At 43.2% G+C, this 24779-nt stretch overlaps 1 protein-coding gene across 2 annotated transcripts in view; it reads right to left on the bottom strand.

Moving 5' to 3' along the window:
- Window positions 1-24779, bottom strand: part of CLMP (CXADR like membrane protein) — a 119309-nt gene that overhangs the window by 29317 nt on the left and 65213 nt on the right. The window contains exon 1 of one of the 2 annotated variants that reach the window (XM_060179877.1): window positions 23691-23791. The exons of the other annotated variant lie outside the window; for it this stretch is intronic. Within the exon in view, the coding sequence (XP_060035860.1) occupies window positions 23691-23715 (25 nt within the window). The 5' untranslated portion in view covers window positions 23716-23791. Of the gene's footprint in view, window positions 1-23690; window positions 23792-24779 lie in introns of those variants that run through there. 2 annotated transcript variants of the gene reach the window in all.

The raw sequence follows: 24779 nt of genomic DNA, 5'->3' as shown, positions 1-24779 counted from the left end.
AGTCTTTACTTAAGTGCAATACACCAACTCCAGTCCAAGTTCTGCTTAGAGTTTTCCCTTCTCATCTTGTTTTTCAACTTCTGCCTATGACTGAGATCATCCCATATTCATCCTTCTGTTTCTGACTTATCTCACTTAACAGGATATCTTCGAGCTCCATCCAAGATGGGGTAAAGAAGGTAAATTCACCATGAACCTGGGACTTTGGAGCCTCAGGAATAAGAGTCTCTTTGCCTAACCATTGTGCCATCTAGCCCTGTTCACATTTCTCAGCTTTCCACATAACAATTTAACCTCCTCTAGGTCCTCCTCTGCCATCATGTTCCAGGACCTGAACCTTGCCCCTACCCCAGAGTCCTTTACTTTAGTGCAATGCACCAGACCCAGTCCAAGTTCTGCTTTGTGTTTATTATTCACTTTTTTTTTTTTTTTTTTTTAGTAATTGGATTCATCTTGTAGGATAGAAATTTTAGGAGTCCTGCGGTCTCACACTGGCAACTCCATTAACCAAATTCATTCTCATCTCTTCCTCCACTCCACTGAATGACACTCCTGCTAGTGCCTTTCTTTTCTACTTCACTGGATTTTTTAAAAATAATTTTTTATAGATCATATATTTTGTTATTTATTTATTTATTCCTTTTTTGTTGCCCTTGTTGTTTTATTGTAGTTATTATTATTGTTGTTGTTGATGTTGTCATTGTTGGATAGGACAGAGAGAAATGGAGAGAGGAGGGGAAGACAGAGGAGGGGGGAGAGAAAGACAGACACCTGCAGACCTGCTTCACCACCTGTGAAGTGACTCCCCTGTAGGTGGGGAGCCAGGGGCTTGAACTGGGTTCCTGACACCAATCCTTGCGCTTTGCGCCACCTGCGCTTAACCCGTTGTGCTACTGCCCGAATCCCTTTTTTTTTTTTTTTTTTTTTTTATAAACAAGGAAGTCATTCAGGTCAAGTAGTGTGTCCTTTGATCTTACCTATGCTGTAGGAGGGGCTCAAAAGGATGGACATGGAAGGGAGGCAGGGCTGCCACTTTCCTCTGAAATGTGCTCACAGAGTCTTAGAGAAGGCTCCCCTCACAGACCTCCAGGTAAGTTGAGTCTGGAGGGTCTTGGGGACAAGTGGGCTCTTTAGGTGGTTCCCATTCAGATGTGCAGCCTCTTGATCCCCTTCTTTCTTTTGTTCTCTACAGTTTCATAAATGCTGAATTAAAAAAATATTTATTTATTCCCATTTGTTGTTTGTTGCCCTTGTTGTTTTATTGTTGTTGTTATTGATGTCATTGTTGTTGGATAGGACAGAGAGAAATGGAGAGAGGAGGGGAAGACAGAGAAGGGGAGAGAAAGACAGACACCTGCAGACCTGCTTCACCGCCTGTGAAGTGACTCCCCTGCAGGTGGGGAGCCGGGGGCTCGAACCGGGATCCTTACACTGGTCCTTGCGCTTTGTGCCATCTGCGCTCAACCCGTTGCGCTACCACCCGTCTCCTAAATGCTTAAATTTTTGTCATCTATCAAAAGTGACATTCTGAGCAGCCACATATGAGTCCTGTCCCTATATCCATCCAATTCCTTTGGCTAGTAGGATAGTAGGAATTCAGTTCTACATTAGGCCTGTCAGGGCTATGCTTGTGAAATTTCACTGCTTTCAATGGACTAGTTTTTTTTTTTTTTTTTTTTTGATAGAGACAGAGAAGGGAAGAGATATCCCAGCACTGAATGAAGCTTCCTTCAATGTGGTGGGGCTTGGATTCGAATCTGGGTCACATAGCACACTATGCAAATGAACCATTTTGCTGGCCCCTCTTTTCCTTTTTTTAAATTATATATTATATGTAGAGAGAGAGAGAGAGAGAGAGAGAGAAACAGATACAGTCATAGCACCTACCATATCATGGATGGTGCTCTCTTTGGGTGCCTTGAACTTGGGCCCTCCCACATGGTAGAGTGTGTTCTACCAGCTGAGTTATATCTCCTGGCCCCCAAGTGTAGGCTTTCTTTACCCCTAAACCCTCCCTTCCTTCCTTCCTTCCTTCCTTCCTTCCTTCCTTCCTTCCTTCCTTCCTTCCTCTTTCAGGAACTGTGTCTCATCAGCAACTCTGGCTCTCCTCCTCTCCTTCCTACTAATCATTCTCTTAGTTTGTGCCTAAGGCTTTGACACTGTGGGTCATGAAATCTACAGTATTGATGACTGATGAATTGACATGATGAAGCTACACCTGGATTCCAGGTGTGATGCACTTGGCATTTTAGCTCTGGATCCACTCCCTTCTTATGTAGTAATTAAGGAAGCTCAGTGTGAACAATGGTCTCTTTCAAGTTATTCACAATGGAACAGAATCATACACCTTCTACAGTGGAATGGGGTGGTAAGAAGTCCTCTCTCGAGTTGGGTGGTGGCGCAGTGGGTTAAGCGCATGTGGCGCAAAGCGCAGGGACCAGCGTAAGGATCCCGATTTGAGCCCCTGGCTCCCCACCTGCAGGGGAGTCGCTTCACAGGCGGTGAAGCAGGTCTGCAGATGTCTGTCTTTCTCTCCCCTTCTTTGTCTTCCCCTCCTTTCTTGATTTCTTTCTGTCCTATCCAACAACAACAATAAGAACAAGGGCAACAAACTGGGAAAAAGCTGGAGAGCCCGTTTGGCTCTGAAAGTTGCAGATATGAGCCACTAGAGGGAGTCAAAACCTCAGATTTGGTTAATGTCCTCAAAAGGAAAGGAACGGTGACGTGGGCGGTGTACTCTGCTAGAGGGCCAAGTTCTGTTTGTAGCACCTGCAGAAAGACAGTGGGCAGGAGCCTCACAGGGGCGTGCGGTGTGGGCACAGCCACTTCACCACGGCAGGGAGCCCAGAGACTGAGCACAGATGGCTCTGGCTTCTAAGAACCTAGGTGTCCTGATCTCAAGCAGGCTACCAGGGACCCCACACTTTTTCTTCCTCCCTCCTCCTCCCTTCTTTACCTTCCCCTTCTTCCCTTTGCCCTTCTCTCCTCATCCCTGCCACTCCCTTCTCCCTCCCTCCCTTTGCTCTCTCTCTCCTCCCTCTCTCTTACTACAGTGCTGTTCAGCTTGGCTTCTGGTGGTGCTGGGGGATTGATTGAATCTGGTTGCTCAGAATGGCAGGCATGGGAGGCATCTGCATAACCATTATGCTGTCTCTCCAGCTCAGGGAGAGACAGAGACAGAGAGAGAAAGAGAAAATAGAGCATCACTCTGGCACATATGATGCCAGGATGGAATTCAGGACCTTATGCTTGAGAACCAATGCTCCATCCACCACACCACCTCCCAGGACTCTATTTTTCATATTATTATTATTATTTTTTAAATTTTACACAGGCCCCTGTTCTATACCTTAAGGGGACAGGGGCCTGGACCCCTGTGCTTGTGGAATCAGCCACATGGACAGTCCACCATGAAGTCAGTGTCTGGCTCTGGCTTCCCTGGGAACTGAAGGGTTCATCTTCATTAAGAGGGAGGGAAGGGGGAGTAGGGCGGTAGTGCAGCGGTTAGGCGCAGGTGGCACAAAGCTCAAGAACCGGTTTAAGGATCCCTGTTCAAGCCCCTGGCTCCCCACCTGCAAGGGGGTCGCTTCACAAGCGGTGAAGCAGGTCTGCAGGTGTCAATCTTTCTCTCCCCCCTCTGTCTTCCCCTCCTCTCTCCATTTCTCTCTGTCCTATCCAACAACAAAGACATCAATAACAACAACATTAATAATTACAACAATAAAAAACAATAAGGGCAACAAAAAGGGAAATAAATAAGTATTTTAAAAAGTCTTTAAAAATAAAAAATAAAAAAAAGAGGGAGAGAAGGACACAGGTTACACAGGCTCCTGTGCTAAGTATGAGTAGAGATGGGCCCTAGGTCAGACTGATGGGGTTAACAGTTACTGGTATTGCGCATGTGGTGCAAAGCACAAGGACCAGTGTAAGGATCCTGGTTCGAGCCCTGGCTCCCCACCTGCAGGGGAGTCGCTTCACAGATGGTGAAGCAGGTCTGCAAGTGTCTGTCTTTCTCTCTCTCTCTCTGTCTTCCCCTCCTTTCTCCATTTTTCTCTGTCCTATCCAACATCGATAACATCAACAACAACAATAACTACAACAATAAAACAACAAGGGCAGCAAAAGGGGATAAATATTTTAAAAAAATAGTTAATGGTATTTAAGTACTGTCCTTATATTTGGGAGCTACTCTCTGCCCTAATCCAGCTTTCTAGTCCTATCCTCAACTCTGACACTCTTCCCAGACAATACTTAGCTGTTGTGCTAAGGCAAAAATTAGTAAAGTCACAGGCCCCTTGGAATATACCTAAAATAGACTTTCTAGCTTCTTCCTACACAAAGATTCCTGATTTCATCTGCTCTTATTCTTACCTTTGGGTTCCTACTTATTGAACATTTTGTCCTGCCTTGCACCTTACTGTCTTTCAGCTACCAAGTTGCAGATGCTATTACGACGCCATCTTGACTTCCCCGGGCAGATGACCTTACCAATGTATTCCAAATTCTCACCTCCCCAGAGGCCTGCCTCACTAGGGAAAGATACAAACAGGCTGTGTGGAGCAGAGAAGCAATTACAGAAGTGAGAACTTCCACCTTCTGCACTCCATAGATAATATTGGTCTATTCTCCCAGAGGGATAAACAATAGGGAAGTTTCCAATGGGAGGGATAGGACATGGAACTCTGGTGGTGGGGACTATATGGAAATGTACCCTGTTATCTTACTATCTTGCTAATAATTATTAAATCACTAATAACATATGAAAAAAAGAAAAACCCAACCCTGATGAACTCCTTTCCTCCTCTCCAAGCCAAACACTGTCCTAGTGTGCTGTAGGTAGATTCAAACATGTTAAGACATTGTATTGACCTCTTCATTTGTCGCGTGTATGCTACAAAGATGGCGACCATCTCTCCTCCCTCAGACCACTAGAAAGCTAAGGACTGGGGCTGGGCGGCAGGGCACTGGTTAAGCACATGTATTACCATGTGCAAGGACTGGGGTTTGGGCTCCTGCTCTCGTCTTGCAGTAGGATGTTTCATGAGCAGTGAAGCAGGTCTGCAGGTGTCCATCTTTCTCTCTCCCTCCCCCTCCCTTTTCAGTTTCTCTCTGTCCTATCAATAAAAGAGAAGAAAGAAAGGAAGGAAGGAAGGAAGGAAGGAAGGAAGGAAGGAAGGAAGGAAGAAGGAGTAAGAAATATGGCAGCCAGGAGTGGGGTGGATTCATAATGCCAACACTGAGCCCCATTGATAACTCTAGTGACAAAAAATAGCTAAGGATTAATTACAGTGTATTTGTTTAGGAAGCAGCAATGAACCTGGTTCATTCAAATTATTACCTCTTTAAAATTTTTTTAATATTTATTTATTTTCTCTTTTGTTGACTTTGTTTTTCACTGTTGTTATAGTTACTATTGTTATTGATGTCATCATTGTTAGACAGGACAGAGAGAAATGGAGAGAGGAAGGGAAGACAGAGAGGGAGAGAGAAAGACAGACACCTGCAGACCTGCTTCACCGCCAGTGAAGGGACCCCCACCTGCAGGTGGGGATCCAGGGGCTCGAACCGGGATCCTTACGTTGGTCCTTGCGCTTTGCCAAACATGTGCTTAAGCCCCTGTGAGACTGCCTGACTCCCATGTATTATCTCTTGTGAGCACTACTGAACTAATTTCAATGCCTCTGTTTTATTTATTTATGTTTAATGAGAAAGGACCTCAGAAATGCACCATTTCACTGTTCTGGGCTGCTTTTCATTCAGAGACAAAAAGACGTAACAGCACTGGGGCTTCCTTCAATACCACAGCATTTATAGGTGGTACCAGAGCTTGAACCTGGGTCGAGCATACGGCATGTATCCTACCCAGTGAGCTCTTTTGAGTCCCCACAAATCTCTTCTCTCTCTCTCTCTCTCATAGCTACCAGTATTATCACTGAGGCTCAGTGCCAGGACTCAAATCCACTACTCCCAGAGGCCAGTTTAAAAATTTTCTTCTTTCTTTCTATACTTGATAGGACAGAGAGAAACTGAGAGTGGAGTGGAGATAGGGAGAGACAGAGAGATAAGACACCTGCAGACCTGCTTCATCACTTGCAAAGTTTCCCCACTGCAGGTGGGCAGTGGGAGCTTGAACCTGGGTCCTTGTGCATGGTGATATGTATGCTTAACTGGGTGTGCCGCCACCTGTCCCCTGTTTATAGTTTTGTAACAGTTTTTTAAGAAATTATTTTACTTTTGTTTTTAATTTTACAATTACTATAGTCATTATTATTTACCAGAGCTCTGCTCAGCTCTAGCTTATGGTATTGCAAGGGATTGAACTTGGGACTTCAGATCCTCAGGCATGAAAGTACTTTTGCATAACCACTATGCTGTCTCCCTTGCCCAGATATCTAACAGTTCTGACAGGAGAATGAATTGTATTGTTTAATGAATACTCCATTAGTGGAGTCATTTACATGGGGGTATGTCTGGGCCTATGAATGGGTTGTTGAGCTCAATACGGTCGTGTGTTGCTTAATGATGCTTTTGCTAATTTGATGGACTGCGCACACGACAGTGGTTCCAGTAGGCTCTACCACATAGCCTAGGCACATGGAAGACTATACTAGTCTATGATCAACTTGCACAATGAAGACATTCCTACTAGAGAGAGGAGGGGGAAGGGAGGGACATTTAGATGTAGTAAAAGGTGTATGTGTGACTTGGAAGGGAAGAGAAGATGAGACCTTAAAAAAATTGGGGAGTCGGGCGGTAGTGCAGTGGGTTAAGCGCACCTGGCACAAAGCGCAAGGGCCGGCGTAAGATCCCTGTTAGAGCCCCTGGCTCCCCACCTGCAGGAGGTCGCTTTGTAAGAAGTGAAGCAGGTCTGCAGGTGTCTATCTTTCTCTCCCCCTTTCTGTTTTCCCCTCCTCTCTCTACTTCTCTCTGTCCTATCCAACAACAACAACAGCTATGACAACAATAACAACTACAACAAGCACAAGGGCAACAAAATGGGAAAAATAGCCTCCAGAAGCAGTGGATTCGTAGTGCAGGCACCGAGCCCCAGCGATAACCCTGGAGGGAAAGAAATAAAAAAATAAAAACAACAACAAAACAAAATTAAAAAACAAAAAGCAAATATATACAAATATAGACAAATTGTTGTAAAAATAACAGTCTATATCTGCAACCTTGGGAGAACTGCTGTAGCTTACAATGGAGGGACTGGAGATCCAGAATGCTGGTGGTGTAAACGGTACAAAGTTGTACCCCTGTTATCTTATAATTTTTTAAATCAATATTAAATCACCAAAAAAAAAAAACAAACAAAAAAAACACTTCCCCATACCTGAAAGGAAAAAAAAGGAATTCCTAATGAGGTAGTTCACAGAATGTATCCCTATCATTGAGCAATGCATGACTGTATCTATTATCCTCTCTAATACAATATTCTGTATTTATTGAGTGCATTCAAGAATTGCTTCTAGTTGAATAGAATATCATGTATAAAATACATATATATTCTATTATTTGTCAATTTATTTTGTCACCTTCAATTAGCTTTTTTTTTGTCATCACTGCTCCAGGTTTTTAAAAAATATATTTATTTATATGAGAGAAATATATATATATATATATATATATATGAGAGAGAGAGAGAGAGAGAGAGAGAGAGAGAGAGAGAGAGACTAGAGCACTGCTCAGCTTTGATTTATGGTGGTGCTGAGGGTTGAACCTCAGGCATTTCCATAACCATTTGCAAACCACAATGCTGTCTTCCCAGCCTTTACATTTTTTTTAATTGCCACCATGGTTATTGCTGGGTGCTAGCACTATAAACCCACCACTCCTGGCAGCCACCCCTGTCCCTTTTATATTTTTATTTGACAGGACAGAGAGAGGGGAGGGGAGACAGAGAGAAAGATAGATACCTGCAGACCTGCAGGTGGGGATGGGGGTTTGAACCCCATCCTTCCACATGGTTGATACATGCATTTAACCAAGTGTGCCAATGCCCAACCCAGCCCCCCTGCCCCTCCTTAAAATAGATGGAGGAAGGGAAAGACATCATCATAGAACCAAAGCTTCTTTCAGTGAGGGCTGATCTCAAACCTGGATCACATATCTGACAATGCAGTTGACTATCCAGGCCAGATATTTTGTTGGTCCATGTCACTTAGTGCTTATACAAATTATACAAATGATCTGATTTTGTTCCACTGTCAATATTATGGTTTCAGGGCTCTTTGAAGAAAGCAGGAATTGGTCCCATTCAACTACATTTCCTCGCTGTGTATGTTTTTGCCCACAAGGGGGCAGAATTTACTTACAGGATTTGAGATAACTAACCCTATATGTAATTTTCATGTTAGTAAAAAATATAATAATAATTATTTTTTAAAATATTTATTTATTCCCTTTTGTTGCACTTGTTTTTTTATTGTTGTAGTTATTACTGTTGTCGTCGTTGTTGGATAGGACAGAGACAACTAGAGAGAGGATAGGAAGACAGAGAAGGGGATAGAAAGACACCTGCAGACCTGCTTCACTGTTTGTGAAGTGACTCCCCTGCAGGTGGGGAGCCAGGGGCTCGACCGGGATGCTTACTCTGGTCCTTGCGCTTTGCACCACCTGCGCTTAACCCATTGCGCTACTGCCCGACTCCCAAAAAATATAATTATTGAGAGACTGGGTGGTGGCACACCTGGTTGAACGCACACATTACAGTGCACAAGGAGCCAACTTCGAGCCCCTACTCCCCACCTGCAGGGAGAAAGCTTCACGAGTGGTGAAGCAGGGCTACAGGTGTCTCTCTCCCTCTCTATCTTCCCCTTCCCTGTCACCTTCTGACTGTCTCTGTCTCTATTATATTTATCTACAAATAAATATAATAGAAAAAATATTTTAAAATACTGTTATTGGGGATCAGGTGGTGGCCACGTGGTTGAGTGCATATGTTACTATGTACAAGGACCCAGGTTCAAGCTCCTAGTCCCCACCTGCAGGGGGGAAGCCTTGCAAACAGTGAAAGAGTGCTGCAGGTGTCTCTCCTCTTTCCTCACCTTCCTCTTCCTTCTTGATTTCTGCCTCTATCAAATAAATAAGTTGAATAACAAAAAATAACTTTAAGAAGTAGTATTATTGACAAAAATTTATAGAATACCATGGATTCAAATTTGGTAAGCTCTTTGTTGATATGTATGGTTATATGATAAATTTCAGAACGTCTGCACTTAGCTTTATTTTTTATTATTTATTTATTTTTAAATATTTATTTATTTTATTTATTCCCTTTTGTTACCCTTGTTTTTATTGTTGTAGTTGTTATTGTTGTTCTTATTAGATAGAACAGAGAGAAATAGAGAGGAGGGGAAGACAGAGTGGGGGAGAGAAAGATAGACACCTGCAGACCTTCTTCACCACCTATGAAGCGACTCCCCTGCAGGTGGGGAGCCGGGGAAACTGGGATCCTTATGCCTGTCCTTACGCTTTGTGCCACTTGCGCTTAACCTGCTGTGCTACTGCCCGACTACCTATTATTTATTTTTTATTACTTTATTTTTAAGGACTACGAGAAAAATGGGAAGTTCAGACATTTAAAGAGGAATTTTATTGAGAATGTAGAAATATACACTACTTTGGGAGTTGGGCGGTAGTGCAGCAGGTTAAGCACAGGTGGTGCACAGCGCAAGGACTGGCGCAAGGATCCCGGTTCGAGCCCCTGGCTCCCCACCTGCAGGGGAGTCACTTCACAAGTGGTGAAGCAGGTCTGCAGATGTCTATCTTTCTCTCTCCCTCTGTCTCCCTTCCTCTCTCAATTTCTCTCTGTCCTATCCAACAATGATGACATCAAAAATAACAGTAATAACCACAATACTAAAACAACAAGGGCAACAAAAGGGAATAACTAAATACTAAAAAAAGTAAAAAAACAAAACAAAACAAGATATATACACTACTTTACTAACTTAAGGACACTGTTTTGAATTTTCCCAACTGATATGAATGCTTATTTTTGTCTAAGATAAAGATATTTTTTGTTTTTTAAAAATTTTTATTAGTAATTTAATATTGATTTACAAAATTATAAAAAAAATAGGGGTATAACTCCCATCATCGGAGTTCTGCATCTTCATCCCCTCCCTCCATTGGAAACTGTGTGAGTGGGGGTAGATAGCATAATGGTTATGCAAACAGACTCTCATGCTTGAGGCTCCATAGTCCCAGTTTCAGTCTCCTGAACAACCATAAGCCAGAGCTGAGCAGTGCTCTGGTTAAAAAATAAAACATACAAACAAACACACACACACACACAAAGAAGCTGCAGTAATTCTCCCTTGGTCACAGATAGGGGTTGACTTTATATCTATAACTATCTATATCTATATAAGATAAAGATTTAAAATTTATTTATTAATGAGGGAGAGAGAGAGAATCAGTATCTATCACTCTGGCATAGGAGATGCTGGAATGAAACGTGGAGCCTCATGTTTGCAGGCCAAAAACTCCACCTGCTGTGTTATCTCCTAGACCACCAAGATAAAATATGACTTTAACTGAAGAATTTTTTATTTTTAAAAGATTTTTTTCCCCCAGAGCACTTCTCCACATTGGCTTATAGTGTTGTGGGGGATTAAACCTGAGATTTTGGAGCCTCAGGAGAGAGAATCTCTCTGCATAACCATTATGATATCTACTCTCATCCCTCTTTCTTTCTATCCCTCTTTTTAAGAGCTTATTTATTTAATTTGATAGGACAGAGAGAAATTAAAGAGTGAGAGGGGAATGGAGAGAGGGACACACACACACAGAGAGAGAGACCTGCAGCACTGCCTCATCACTCATGAAGCTTTCCCTCTGTGGGTAGGGCTTGAACCTAGATCCTTGCAAATGGTAATATGTGCACTAAACCACAAGTGCTACCACTTGGCACCTTTAACTGAAGAATTTAGTATGAAACTAATTACTCAGGATCTGTGAAGCATTGTCTGGAAAGGGTCAATAAAGTAGAGACTAAAGGGGCAGCTTAGAGTGACTGAAGAGTTAGCAAAAGAACTCTCAAAGTCGTTTCAGTCTTGAAAATTGAACCTTTGCTCTCAGCCAATAAGTTACTGTATTACAAAAACTTGGGATGTTCTGGTTATATATGATTTAGTAGCTGAAGCTTGCAGGCCTGCAAGGTGGTCATTCTCTTACCTTCAAGGTAATTTCATGTTTAAAACGAGCCTAATATATACCAAATGTTCCCTATCATCTTTGTTTTTACTTTAAAAAAATTTTTATTCATTGGATAGAGACAGAGAAATCGAGACAGAAGGGGAAGATGGAGAGGGAAAGAGAGAGACAGACACCTGCCATACTACTTCACCACTCATGAGCTTCCCCTTGGAGCCAGGTCCTTGCACACTGTAATGTGTGCACTTAACCAGGTGTGCTACCTCCTGAGCCCTCATATCACCTTCTTATCACTGGGAATCTGAAATCAGAGCAAAACAGTTTCTAGATCTTGGCAGTTCCATCAGAATCAAAATTCTGATAGATTATATTTATGTATCATAGAGAGGACACTGAATTCTTTTTTTTTTTTTTTTGCCTCCAGGGTTATTGTGGGGGCTTGGTGTTTGCACCACAAATCCACTGCTCCTGGAGGCTATTTTTTTTCCTTTTTGTTGCCCTGGTTGTTTAATGTTGCTGTGGTTATCATTATTATTGTTGTTATCGATGTCATTGTTGCATAGGAAAGAGAGAAATGGAGAGAGGAGGGGAAGACAGAGAGGGGGAGAGAAAGACAGACACCTGCAGACCTGCTTCACCACCTGTGAAGCGACGCCCCTGCAGGTGAGCCGGGGGCTCGAACCAGGATCCTTACAGTGGTCATTGTGCTTCACACCATGTGCGTTTAACCCGCTGCGCTACCTCCCGACCCCCAGAACACTGACTTCTATAGCATTTCCTTAAGCAAATACTTTATTCTTAGTGCTTCAGATTCTGGATGCCACGAAATAGAAACACTGACAAAACATTGGCACAATAAAGGAATGACGGAGAGTGCATATGGGCTTAATGAATGAGAGGCACCCGTTACCATCCAAGGAGCTGCCAAAGAGGTACAAAGATGAATGACAGTCTTTTGTCTATGAAGAAATCATAATAATAAAGAGGCAAAACAGGCACCTAGAGAATCCAGTTCAAGGCAGTGAGTGATCAGTATCAGTGGACGGGTGAGGAAGTGCTCTGGGAAGTCAGAGGAGGAAGATCATTAAGGTGACCAATGATAGCTGAGAGAAAATGAAACATCTCACTCAAGCCTTGAGAGCAGATTGGAATTTAGCAGCTAGCAATCATAGATGACAACATTCCAAAAGCTGGGAATGGCAGCCTGATTGCTTAGGAAAGCACTTCAGCACTGTGCAGATGGGAACACCACTCTGGAACCTTTGCCTCAATAAGTCCTCACAACTGGGCACTAACATCACATGATCAGCATGCCAGCTGTGCCACCATCCTATAGATGGGAGTGACTCCTAGGAGCAGCGTTTAATTCCCGATTTCTCCAGTCATAGTTATCAGGGGAAGGATCTCAGCTTGGTCGATATGGATCATTCTCCTACTCCGAAGTATACCACATATCCCTCAAGATGCTGTCCTCAATAACATGTTACACACACACACACACACACACACACACACACACACACACACACACACACACACTGCTCAGAGATGCTATAAGCATGCCTGTATCAGTATACAGATCAGACAAGAATGTGCTCCTCTGATTCTGAGATTTAGCACTTGATCCCTCACTAACCTTTTTCAATGACACGCCTATATATAGATTCTATCTCATTCCACATGCTAAGTCAAGCCTCTTTCTAGGTCAACATCTTTTATTACCTTCAGTAAAAAGATTTGAACAGAGGGAGAATTAAAAAATACTTATCAGAGCCCATTTAATTTAATTTATTTGTTCTTAATCAGAACACTACTCAGCTCTGGCTTACTACTGTGCTGGGGGTTGTACCTGGGACCTCAGAGCCTCAGGCATAAAAGTCATTTCCATGAGTTAATTAATACGAGAGGGGGAAAATCAATTGTATGTCTCAAAGTTTTTCAAAACACAAATTGAATCTTTTTAATATATAGGCTGTGTATTTGATATGCGGAGTCTCTCAAAAGCCTAGACCAAGTAGATTAGAAGCATCCAATAGCACAGCTATTGTACAGCACACCATAACAAAAGGACTTTTCAAAGTTAACCCAATTACCAAATAATGTGATGATAACTATCGATTGTCTTTTTGAACCCTAAGACAGCAGGAACCTCACATCTCCACTATAGAGCCCCTACTTCCCCCAGTCCTGGAACCCTTGGATAGGGCCCACTTTCCCGTATGACTCTCCCAATGCATACCAAATAATATTGCATCCGCCAATCACAACCTAACCAACGCAACGATTGCCATCTCAACATGCTTCACTTCAGACTGTGTCCAGAGACTTCATGTGTGGAATGACAACCCTTCAGCTTCATTACTCGGGTGAGACCTTTCCTTTTATAGTACACTCTAATTTCATCTCAGGTGGTTCACTTTCTAACAAAGTCCCAAAACCTAGATATACACCAGTTTCTGTGAGAGAGAGCTTATGTTCACACGTATCCATAAACTACTGCAAAATATATACCTGAAAGCAGAAGTACACTAGAGTTTGCAGTGAGTACCTCCCTAACACTTCCTCTCCACTATTCCAAGCTTTGGGTCCATGATTGCTCAACAATTTGTTTGGCTTCATATGTTAATTCTCTTTTCAATCACCAGGTTCCAGATGCCACCAGGATGCTGGCTAGGCTTCCCTGGATTGAAGACCCCACCAATGTGTCCTGGAGCTCAGCTTCCCCAGAGACACACCCTACTAAGGAAAGAGAGAGGCAGACTGGGAGTATGGACCGACCAGTCAACGCCCATGTTCAGCGGGGAAGCAATTACAGAAGTCAGACCTTCTACCTTCTGCAACCCTCAATGACCCTGGGTCCATGCTCCCAGAGGGATAGAGAGTGGGAAAGCTATCAGGGGAGGGGGTGGGATATGGAGATTGGGTGGTGGGAATTGTGTGGAGTTGTACCCCTCCTACCCTATGGTTTTGTTAATTAATCCTTTCTTAAATAAAAAAAAATTAAAAAAAAAGTCATTTCCATGACCAGTAAAATATCTCCCCAATCCTCAACAAATATCAGCAAAACATAGTAAAAAATAAAAATTGAAGGGCCAGGCGGTGGTGCACCTGATTAAGTGTACATGTTACAGTGCATAAAGACCTGAGTTCAAGCCCCTGGTCCCCACCTGCAGGGGGAAAGCTTCACGAGTGGTGAAGCAGAGCTGCAGGTGTTTCTCTCTTTTCCTTTCTATATTCCCCTCCCCCCTCAATTTCTGTCTGTATCCAAAAAGAAATAAATTTATAATAAAAAATGGATACAAGCTTACTACTGAGAGGGTAATAGTTAAATGTCTGGGATTTAGGGCAATGAGGGCTGGAGACTGACTATGCTAATAAAGTCCATTCATAAGTCAAAGTCTCAATTTATGCTTAAAGAAAAAAATATGCAAACAGAGAGGCAGAAGGAGAGTGAAAGAGAACACAGCATTGAAGCTTCCTTCAAAGTGGTGAGGGCTGGGCTCAAACTTGGGTCTTGAACATCGCAAAGCAGCACACTGTCCAGGTGAGCTGTTTCACCTGTGCTCAGTTTCTGCTTTAGCTGTATGTATCCTTGTCCTCTCCAGCTTCAGTCCCTGTGAAGCAGAGACTTATTTGCCTAAGATCATATGTTTAGGAATTGGGCCAGATTCTAATTCAGTCATTTTAACTCTAACACCCACAACTCCCCAGGTATATTTAACAAAATTATTGATCTACAGTTATGATAGCCAATATACGCGGATATCTTCGCCCACCCTGTCCAACGCTTGACGTCTCGTCACCCAATCTGGTCCCCTATGCCTACACTGAACTTCTCTGTTCCAGACTCTTGGAAACAGAGTTGGCAGTCAGCTGAGGTAAAGAACAAACACCTCATCACAGACCCCTGCAAGCGTCAACCCGGCTTTGACCTAGCACGTTATGATTGGGCCCTCCTCAATCGCTATCGAACAGGCCATGGCCGGTGCGCCGCTATGTTCCATCGCTGGGGGGCCAGAGACGACCCGAACTGCCCCTGCGGCTACAGACAGACTATGACCCACATAGTCAACGACTGCCACCTCTCCAGATTCAAAGGAGGTCTCGAAACTTTACATCAGGCTCAACCTGACGCTGTTGACTGGCTACGGAAGAAGGGCAAACGCTAGAAGAAGAAGAATAGTGATAATTTATTTGTTTATTCCCTTTTGTTGCCCTTGCTTTTTATTGTTGTTGTAGTTATTATTGTTGTCATTGTTGTTGGATAGGACAGAGAGAAATGGAGAGAGGAGGGGAAGACAGAGAGGGGGAGAGAAAGACAGACACCTGAAGACCTGCTTCACCTGTGAAGCGACTCCTCTGCAGGTGGGCAGCCAGGGGCTCGAACCTGGATCCATACGCTTTGCATATGTACGCTTAACCGGCTGCGCTATCGCTCGATTCCAATGACAGTGATTTTGAGAGATACTTCTTTACCTTTTCCGTTCTTTTCTCTTCTCTTCTTTTTTCTTTCTTTCTTTCTTTCTTTCTTTCTTTCTTTCTTTCTTTCTTTCTTTCTTTCTTTCTTCTCCTCCTCCTCCTCCTCCTCTTCCTCCTCCTCCTCCTCCTCCTTCTCCTCCTCCTCCTTTTTAAATTTAATTTTATTTAATTTTTTACCAAGGCACTGCTCAGTTCTGGCTTATGGTGGCGTGAGGGACTGAGCCTCTTCTCTACTTTCTTTCCTACTCTTGGTCACATACAGAAATGCCTCCTAATCAGCCTTTGCTTAAACTGCTACTTTTGTATATGTATGCATATTTGTGTGTGTGTGTGTGTATACACACACACATAAAAACACCCATGCACAAACTCACATTCTACTATTATATAAAATACTGCAATTAAACAATAGCATTAACATAGGTTTTCAAGATTTGATTATTTTATGAGAGACAGGGGAGAGAAGGAAAGAGAGAGAGAGAGAGAGATCAGTCAAAGCACTGGATATGCCAAAGTTAAGGATTTAACACTGGGTCTCACATGTGCAAATCCTAATTTCTACCTGCTGAGCTACCTTCCTAGCTGCTAGAGCAGGCTTTTGTTAATTTATTCTAATAACTTTTAATTTTTATTGTTGTAGTTATTGTTGATGTCGTTGTTGTTAGGACAGAGAGAAATGGAGAGAGGAGGGGAAGATAGAGAGGGAGAGAAAGATAGACACCTGCAGACCTGCTTCACCACCTGTGAAGCGACTCCCCTGCAGGTGGGGAGCCAGGGGGCTCGAACCAGGATCCTTCTGCTGGTCCTTGCACTTTGTGCCATGTGCGATTAACCCGCTGTGCTACCACCTGACTCCCATGATTTTCCATTTTATGTTTGGTGCGATTTTCACTGGTTCTCTATTGCTGCATAATTATCCCAAAACTTAGCAGCTCAAAACAGCAATAGTAACTCATCTCCTAGTTTCTGTGGGTGAGGACTCTGGACACAGATGATCTAGGTCAGGGTCTCTTATGAAGTAAAGAAAAACTGGTGGCTGGGTCTGTGGTCTGTTCTGAGGCTCATCTTGATGTCAGTGGGAAAAGGAATTGTCTTCAGAGATGATGGCAGGTTGAATGTGAAGGTCAGCAATTCCCCAAATGGCAGTAATTCACCCAAGAGGACAATGCTACTGGCATTTATAACCATTTGTAATATTCTCCTACTATTAGGCTCCTGAAAAGTGGACCATATTCAGCACACCATTCATTCAGCATAGGCTCATTTAAGAGGGTGTAAAAGCAATTAGTGTATTAGATACATTTCTAAGGACTGCAATAAGCTTTAATATGCTTCTTACATCAAGCATGTGAGCACAGCTATAATCAGGCTTAGCTCATGCATCACCACAAATGCCTCCAAGCTTCTCTTCTCTCAGAAGCAGAGAATGGCAATTACACATCTGGACTTTGATCTGTATGCTACTTAGTGACGGATGCAAACAAATGGCTTAACTGGACTATAGCTTCTCACACGGAAGTGACAAGAACAGGCCCGGCACTACAATTTGGCTTCCTACCCCTCCACCTTCAGTATCTGCATCCATGCAGAAGATCCCAGCAGTGGAGGGCTTGTCAGGCCAAGTGATGCCCCATCATGATTTAAATGGTTGAGCCTGGCAGGGCTTGATCTGAGGAGTGCATCTATCCTGTCAATCTCTCTACCAAGAGGTTGAGCAAGAAGGGACAGGAGTAACTCCAAAGGTGTGCCCCATCTTATTAGACTCCCTGCCTCACAAAGCACCCTGCATTTCTGATACTATGGCCATTAGATAAAAAGAAAGGGGGAGATGTTGAGAAATTGTGAGGAGCCTCACTAAGCAACCTGCATTTTTTTGCCTCCAGGAGCTTGGCATTCCTTAAAACATTAAGCCAGCTCCCCCTGCTCCACCCTGCATTCCTGATACTACAGCCTATCTACATAATCATTGTTGGGCCTGAAAGATCCCCACCCATTCCATTCCTTTGATCTATCTTCTTTCTACCCTCAAGACCCTCCCTGCCTGCAGGATATTATTAATCCTACCAGTTAAAACCTTGCAACAGTTCCTACCTTTCCAGCCCCTTTTGCTTTTCTCTGCCCCGTTCCTAGCCATTTCTGTTTCCAACTTGCCACTTCTGGGTCTGCCCTGCCAAGCTCAACCACATCCTTACAATTTCCTGACACATTCACTCGAGTATTTATTAAAACATCTAAGTATGCATCCTGGCTGTGGTCTCTAGAGGCTGTGTTCTCGATGATCTAGGGGCTCTGGGTGGATTCCTCCCCTTCTTCTTGCCTCCAGATACAGTGCACTGAAAGCTTGTGGTAGAGCACAGGAAAGAACAAGAAGTCACACAAGTCCTATATGACCTAAGATGGTAAGTTCCAGAATCTGGTTCATTTAAGTATCACTTAAAAAACATCTAGGGGCTAAGGTGGATTTGAGCACTTGCCCCCACCTGCAGGAGGGTGTGTGTGTGTGGAAGCTTCACAAGTGGTGAAGCAGGCCTGCAGGTGTCTTGCTTCCCCTATCTCTCCTCACCTTCCAATTTCTCTCTGTCCAAAGTAATAATAATAAAACATAAAAAAGCAAACAAAAATGTCTAGGGCTGCCACCAGGAGGTTGTACAGTGACTAAAGTGGCGGACTTGCAAACTTGGGGTGCTAAATTTAATCTCTGACATTGCATGTGGAGGAGGTGATGCTCTGGTTCTCTCTCCTTTTTCTCTCTCTCATTAGTAAACAAATGTTTAAGGGTCAATTGATGGCAGACTCTTTAGAGTACATGTTACTCTAAAGTGTGATTGAGGACCTGGGTTTAAGCTCCTGGTCCCCCGCTGAAGGGAGTCTTCACAAGTGGTTAAGCAGTGCTTCAGGTATGTCTCTCCCTCTCTTCCTTCACCCTTCCCTTTCAATTTTTCTCTTTCTCTATCTGAAAATAAATACAATATAAGAAAACAGTAAATGTTTTGGAAAGAATTTTTCTATCAGCTGGTAGGTGGTTCACCTAGTAAAGTACACAAGGACTCAGATTCGAGCCCCTGGTCCTCACTTGGGAAAGTCTACAGGGGGAATCCTCACAAGTGTTGAAGCAATGCTGCAGTATCTCCTCTCTCTATTTTTCTCACCTTCTCTGTTTCTCACCCTCTGTCTAGAAGAAAGGGGAGGGGGAGAGGTAACAGGGAATGGTGGTGTTCTAGCTCTGAGTTTCAAAGATAACCCTGGTGGTGAGACGGTTGGGAAGAATAGAAAAGAAATTCTAGTGTCAGAGAGATAGCTTACTGGGAAAGGTGCATATGACCCAGGTTTGAACTCCAGTAGCACCTGGGAGGGGCCATGGTATTATGGGAAGCTATAGTGTTATAGTGACTTCCTCTCCCTCTGTTTCTGTCTAAATGAAAAGGTGGCCTGGGAGAGCTGAAACCATGCATGAGGGGAGACAGTATAATGGCTATGCACCAAGAGCCTCAAACATGCAAATCCTATGCTCTACCTACTGAGCATTTCCCTGGCCTCATGGATCTAATTTTCACTCCAAGTTGAAAGGTATGGCTCCACTGATTTCCAGCTTCCAAAGCTCCTATTGAGAGCTCTGGAAAAAGAGCAGGAGTGACTTTTTGTTGGTCCTTGTGGCTTCACAGCTCCAAGAATTTTTTCAGATAGCTATCTCCCAGCCTTCTTCAGTTAGCTAATTAGAGACAGGTTCTGGTTCTCCTTTCCCTCTTATCAGTAAATAAATAAATCTTCTTTTAAAGATGAAATCAAAGTGCTGGGGAGATAGCATGATGGCTATGTAAAAACACAAAGTGCTGGGGAGATAGCATGACGGCTATGTAAAAAGACTTCCTTCCATGGCTGAGGCAACAGACATTGGACCTGGGTCCTCACGCACGCATAGTACATGAGAGGCCAGGGACTGAATTTAAGACCTCATTCCTGAGAGTCCAATACTTTATCCACTACACCACCTCTCGTGTTTTTTTTTTTTTTTAATTTCTTTATTGGGGGATTAATGTTTTACATTTAACAGTAAATACAATAGTTTGTACATGCATAACATTTCTCAGTTTTCCACATAACAATACAACCCCCACTAGGTCCTCTGTCATCCTTTTTGGACCTGTACTCTTCCCCCCTTTCCAGAGTCTTTTACTTTGGTGCAATACACCAGCTCATCTCCTGGGTCTTAATGCTTTGTTTCTCCTCCCTCCCTCCTTCCTTTCCGTTCTTACTCTCACCTTCCCTCCTTCTCTCCTTTTCCCCTTTCCTGTGTATTTAAGCTTCTTTGGTTCTGGTTGGAAACAAAGAATCAAGGTTTTTCAAATGCATTAACATGCAGAAATCCCAGGGATGCCCTCCTTTGCCCAGAGGGCTCCTCCTCCACCCTCCACAATTCTGCTGTGTGTGCAGCTTGGAAGGAAGCCCTACCAGAGACCCAGGGCTTCCTGGGGGAAAATATTTGTCTAAGTCTTTCATTTTTCTTTGTATTCTGTGAAAGCCACTGTGGTTTTTAGTCCTGGAATTGGCTTTTCTGGGCATATCACATTGGCCTCCAGCTGTGGTCTTCTGGGGCCATGACCTCTAAGAAACTTGAGCAGAGATCTGAAGAGTTTTGATGACAAAGCATTGGTGGTGACTGCACAAGACATGCAATTCTTCTCAAAAGATACATTCTTCTCTCTCAGGGTTATGGGCAATGTGACAGAGTCACACAGAGTTGAAGAACGATAGAGTTGAAGAATAATCGTGTGACAGCATTTTCCTGGAGTGTCATTTTTCTAAATGAAGATTTACTAACTGAAAACAATGCTCTTTGGGTTGGGGAGACAGCATAATGGTCATGCAAAGAGACTTTCACACCCGAGAATTACAAGTCCCAGGCTCAGCCCCCAGGACTACCACAAACCAGTACTGATCAGTGCTCTGGTCTCTCTATCTCTCTCTTTCATATTAAAATAAAAGACTTGGGAGTCGGGCTGTAGCGCAGCGGGTTAAAGCGCAGGTGGCGCAAAGCACAAGGACCAGCATAAGGATCCCGGTTCGAACCCCGGCTCCCCACCTGCAGGGGAGTTGCTTCACAGGCGGTGAAGCAGGTCTGCAGGTGTCTATCTTTCTCTCCTCCTCTCTGTCTTCCCCTCCTCTCTCCATTTCTCTCTGTCCTATCCAACAACAACAACAACAACAATAATAACTACAACAATAAAACAACAAGGGCAACAAAAGGGAATAAATAAATAAAATAAATATAAAAAAATTAAAAAAAATAAAAGACTTGTCTGTAACTGAAACATTAGAGTTTTTTTTTAAAAAAAGAAAACAAAGATATATATATATTTCACATATATTTTTAAAAAGATTTACTTCATAAGAGTCTTGCAGGATGAGGGAGTGAGAAAGAAGTCAGAGCACCACGCTGGTACATGCAGCACCAGTGATCAAGCTCAGAGCCTGAAGACATGCAAGTTCTAAGCTCTGCCAGCTAAGCTATTTCTCTAGCTGTTTCTCCGCTCCCTCTCTGTATGGATGCATTTTTAAAAGGTTTATTTTATTTATTTCATAGGAGATAGAGGATTTCACAAGTGGAAGGAGACAGACCATTCTTCTAGTGCCATGTGGGGGTTGAACTGGGAGCCTCAGACATTTAAGTCCACTCATTCCCAGTTAGTGATTTCCCCAGATATTTCATATGCATTTGAAAGATAAAGTGAGACCTTACAGAAACGTCCTGCTTGTGGCAGGCTGTTCTGAGCTCTGTTGCCAAGTCCCCAGAGGTGCATATGCAGGCTTCCTCTGCCTTTAGGAGCATCTTGGTGGAAAAAGTTTGCAAAGTACTGCCCTTCTTAGTAGCCTCCTGAGACCTCATGACCTAAGGGTCAGGAGAAGTTCCTTCAAGAGTAGGCAAGGCTCTTTAGGACACGACCCTCAGCTGCTTTCCCCAGCTCACTCCACTAGCTCCCCCCACCCTCCAGGCCAGCAGGGGGCTCCAGTCCCAAAGTTTCTGGTATTGAAGCATACTGAGCATACACCAGACCCTGTGCTGGGGTGGGGGCCTCCTCTAGGACAAGGACACAGTCCTGTCCACCCTTCAGAAAGAGTTGTTCTGCTCATCACTGCCTCACCTTCTCTGTCTGGAAGCTCCCTTTGTCTCTTTTAAGGAGCTGGGAAACAGCTCATTCACTAGAGTATGCACTTTAGCAGGCGTGAGGCCTTTCAAGCACGATGGACAGCTTGGGGGGGGAGCTCCATGGACAGCGGAGCAGTGCTGTGCTGTCTCTCTCTCTCTCAGTGAAAAAAACAGTGGCCACCAGAGTGGCGGAGCTGTGCAGACAGAGTCCCAGTGATAACTCTGGTAGCAAAAAAAGAAAAAGAAAAGTTGCCTGGCAAGATAGCTCACCAGGATAGTAGCGTGCCTGCTTTGCCTTGTGCTTGACTTGACCCAGGTCTGAGTCCAGCACCTGTTGCACTAGAGGAAGCTTTGGTATCATTCTCCACTCCCCTCTCTCAGTGTATTTGAAAAAGTCAGTCCCGGGAGTCAGGCTGTAGCACAGCGGGTTAAGCACAGGTGGCACAAAGCACAAGGACCGGCATAAGGATCCCGGTTCGAACCCCGGCTCCCCACCTGCAGGGGAGTCGCTTCACAGGCGGTGAAGCAGGTCTGCAGGTGTCTATCTTTCTCTCCTCCTCTCTGTCTTCCCCTCCTCTCTCCATTTCTCTCTGTCCTATCCAACAACGACAACAACAATAATAACTACAACAATAAAACAACAAGGGCAACAAAAGGGAATAAATAAATAAAATAAATATTAAAAAAAAAGTCAGTCCCAAATGGGTAAAGCCATGGTGACAACAAAAATGTTTTTTTCCCCATACTATTCAGTAGAGACTTCTAGTTTTTTTTTCCCATACTATTCAGTAGAGACTTCTAGTTTTTACTTAACATTCTGATTTTTCTATTATAGTTTTCGTATTTAAGGATTTGTTCACCTTTTCTCCCCCTAGGCATTCAACACTCTAGGTGAGGACACTTTGGGGTCCATGTTTTGAAGTTACATACACTCTGATAGTCTCCAAGGAGGTCTTCAGTGAATGTAAGTAAAGTAAGTTTTCTGAGCACATGTAAATTCTCAGGGAAGCTCATCTAAGAGCATTAATTGCTCTATTCATCCTCTAACCATTCATTAATTAAATATTTACCAGCTTTCTACTATTGAACCAAATTTATGAGGATAATAGTAAGAAAAACAGAACTGAACTCTTCCCTCACAGAGCTTATAACTATGTGAAAGTGATTCACTGGAGAAGAAAACTACTTAATTGTAGTATTTAATTATTCTAAGTGTGACACACTACACATCATTAAATAATGAACTCAAATCTGTATATGTGATAAGTCTGAGGAAGGAAGAGTACAGGAAACTGAACAAATAATTCCTTTTAAAAATAAACTTTGATTTCTTTTTTTAAAAAATATTTTTTTATTATCTTTATTTATTAATTAGATAGACAGCCAGAAATTGAGAGGGGAAGGAATGATAAGGAGAGAGACAGAGAGAAATCTGCAGCCCTGCTTCACCACTTGTAAAGCTTTCCCCCTGCAGGCAGGGGCTGGGGGCTCGAACCTGGATCCTTGTGCACGGTAGCATGTGTGCTCAACCAGATGCACCACCACCCGGCCCCCATACTCTGATTTAATATTTCACATTGTTTAGATTAACATGGAATTCCTCTTCCTTTTTAGACTTTTTGTTCACTTGCTCAAGCCCTTTTTGCAAATGTATTTTTAGATTGTTCCACCTCTTGAGATAATGACTTTTTCCATCCTGGTAAATAATACTTTTTATGTAGGGGGCGGGGCCATTTACAATCTAGAGCTAGACCATCCTGGAGAAAAAGCAGTGATTCTACACAAGCTGTTTCAGAAAACAGAGCAAGAGGGAACATGTCCCAACACATTTTTTTCAGTACTATTCGGACACTGCAAACAAGATAAACGTAATATACACGCACAAGAGGAAGCCATAGACCAATACCTCTCATGGACAGAGATGCAACCATCTCTCACAACCAAGTCAAGTAAGAAGTGGAAAGTCTGCTGCATCAGAATGTGAGGCTCACTTCACAGAACAAAATCAATCACTGCAATCATCTACATATATAGAAAAAGAGAAAAGCAGTATTATTTTTTGAAGGAAGAAAAAAAGAATTTAACAAATTGAAATCCCACTCATGATAAAATGAAAAATTCCCAGAAAGCTAGGAAGGAATTTTTTAAAAAACAAAAAAGGCAAAACAATAGTACTAAGAAGCCAAAATATAAATATAAGGTAAAGAATGAAAAGTAATGAGGAATATGGGTGGGGATAAATAGCCTAATGGTTATGCAAAGAGACTCTCATGCCAGAGGTTCCAAAGTCCCAGGTTCAGTCCCAGGTTCAACCCCCTACCCCACCATAAGCCAAAACTAATCAGTGGTCTGGTAAAAAAAAAAAAAAGAAAAGAAAAAAGAAAAATACGATCATCAATGATCTTTTTTTTTTTTTTTCCATTGTGCAGAGGTGGGAAGAAACTTGTGGAAAGAGGATGCTAATTAAAAAAATATTTTTAGGGAAATATTGGGCGGTAGCGCAGCAGGTTAAGCGCAAGTGGTACAAAGTGCAAGGACTGGTGTAAGGATCCCGATTTGAGCCCCCGGCTCCCCACCTGCAGGGGAGTCGCTTCACAGGCGGTGAAGTAGGTCTGCAGGTGTCTATCTTTCTTTCCCCCCCTCTGTCTTCCCCTTCTCTCTCCATTTCTCTCTGTCCTATCTAACAATGATGACATCAACAACAACTACAACAACAAAGAAAAACAACAAGGGCAACAAAAAGGGAAAATAAATAAATATTAAAAAAAATTTTAAGGGGCCAGGCGGTAGTGCAGCAGGTTAAGCGCACATGACGTGAGGTGCAATGATCCCGGTTCGAGCCCCTGGCTCCCCTCCTGCAGGTGGGTCGCTGCACGAATGGTGAAACAGGTCTGCAGGTGTCTGTCTTTCCTTCTCTCTCTCTGTCTTCCTCTCCTCTCTCCATTTCTCTCTGTCTTATCCAACAACAATAGCAGCTATAACAACAACGAAAAAC

This window comes from Erinaceus europaeus, chromosome 20 (assembly GCF_950295315.1).
Source record: "Erinaceus europaeus chromosome 20, mEriEur2.1, whole genome shotgun sequence".
NCBI lineage: Eukaryota > Metazoa > Chordata > Mammalia > Eulipotyphla > Erinaceidae > Erinaceus > Erinaceus europaeus.
The sequence above is the reverse complement of the archived record's forward strand: the minus strand, read 5'-3'. Positions and strand labels throughout refer to the sequence as shown.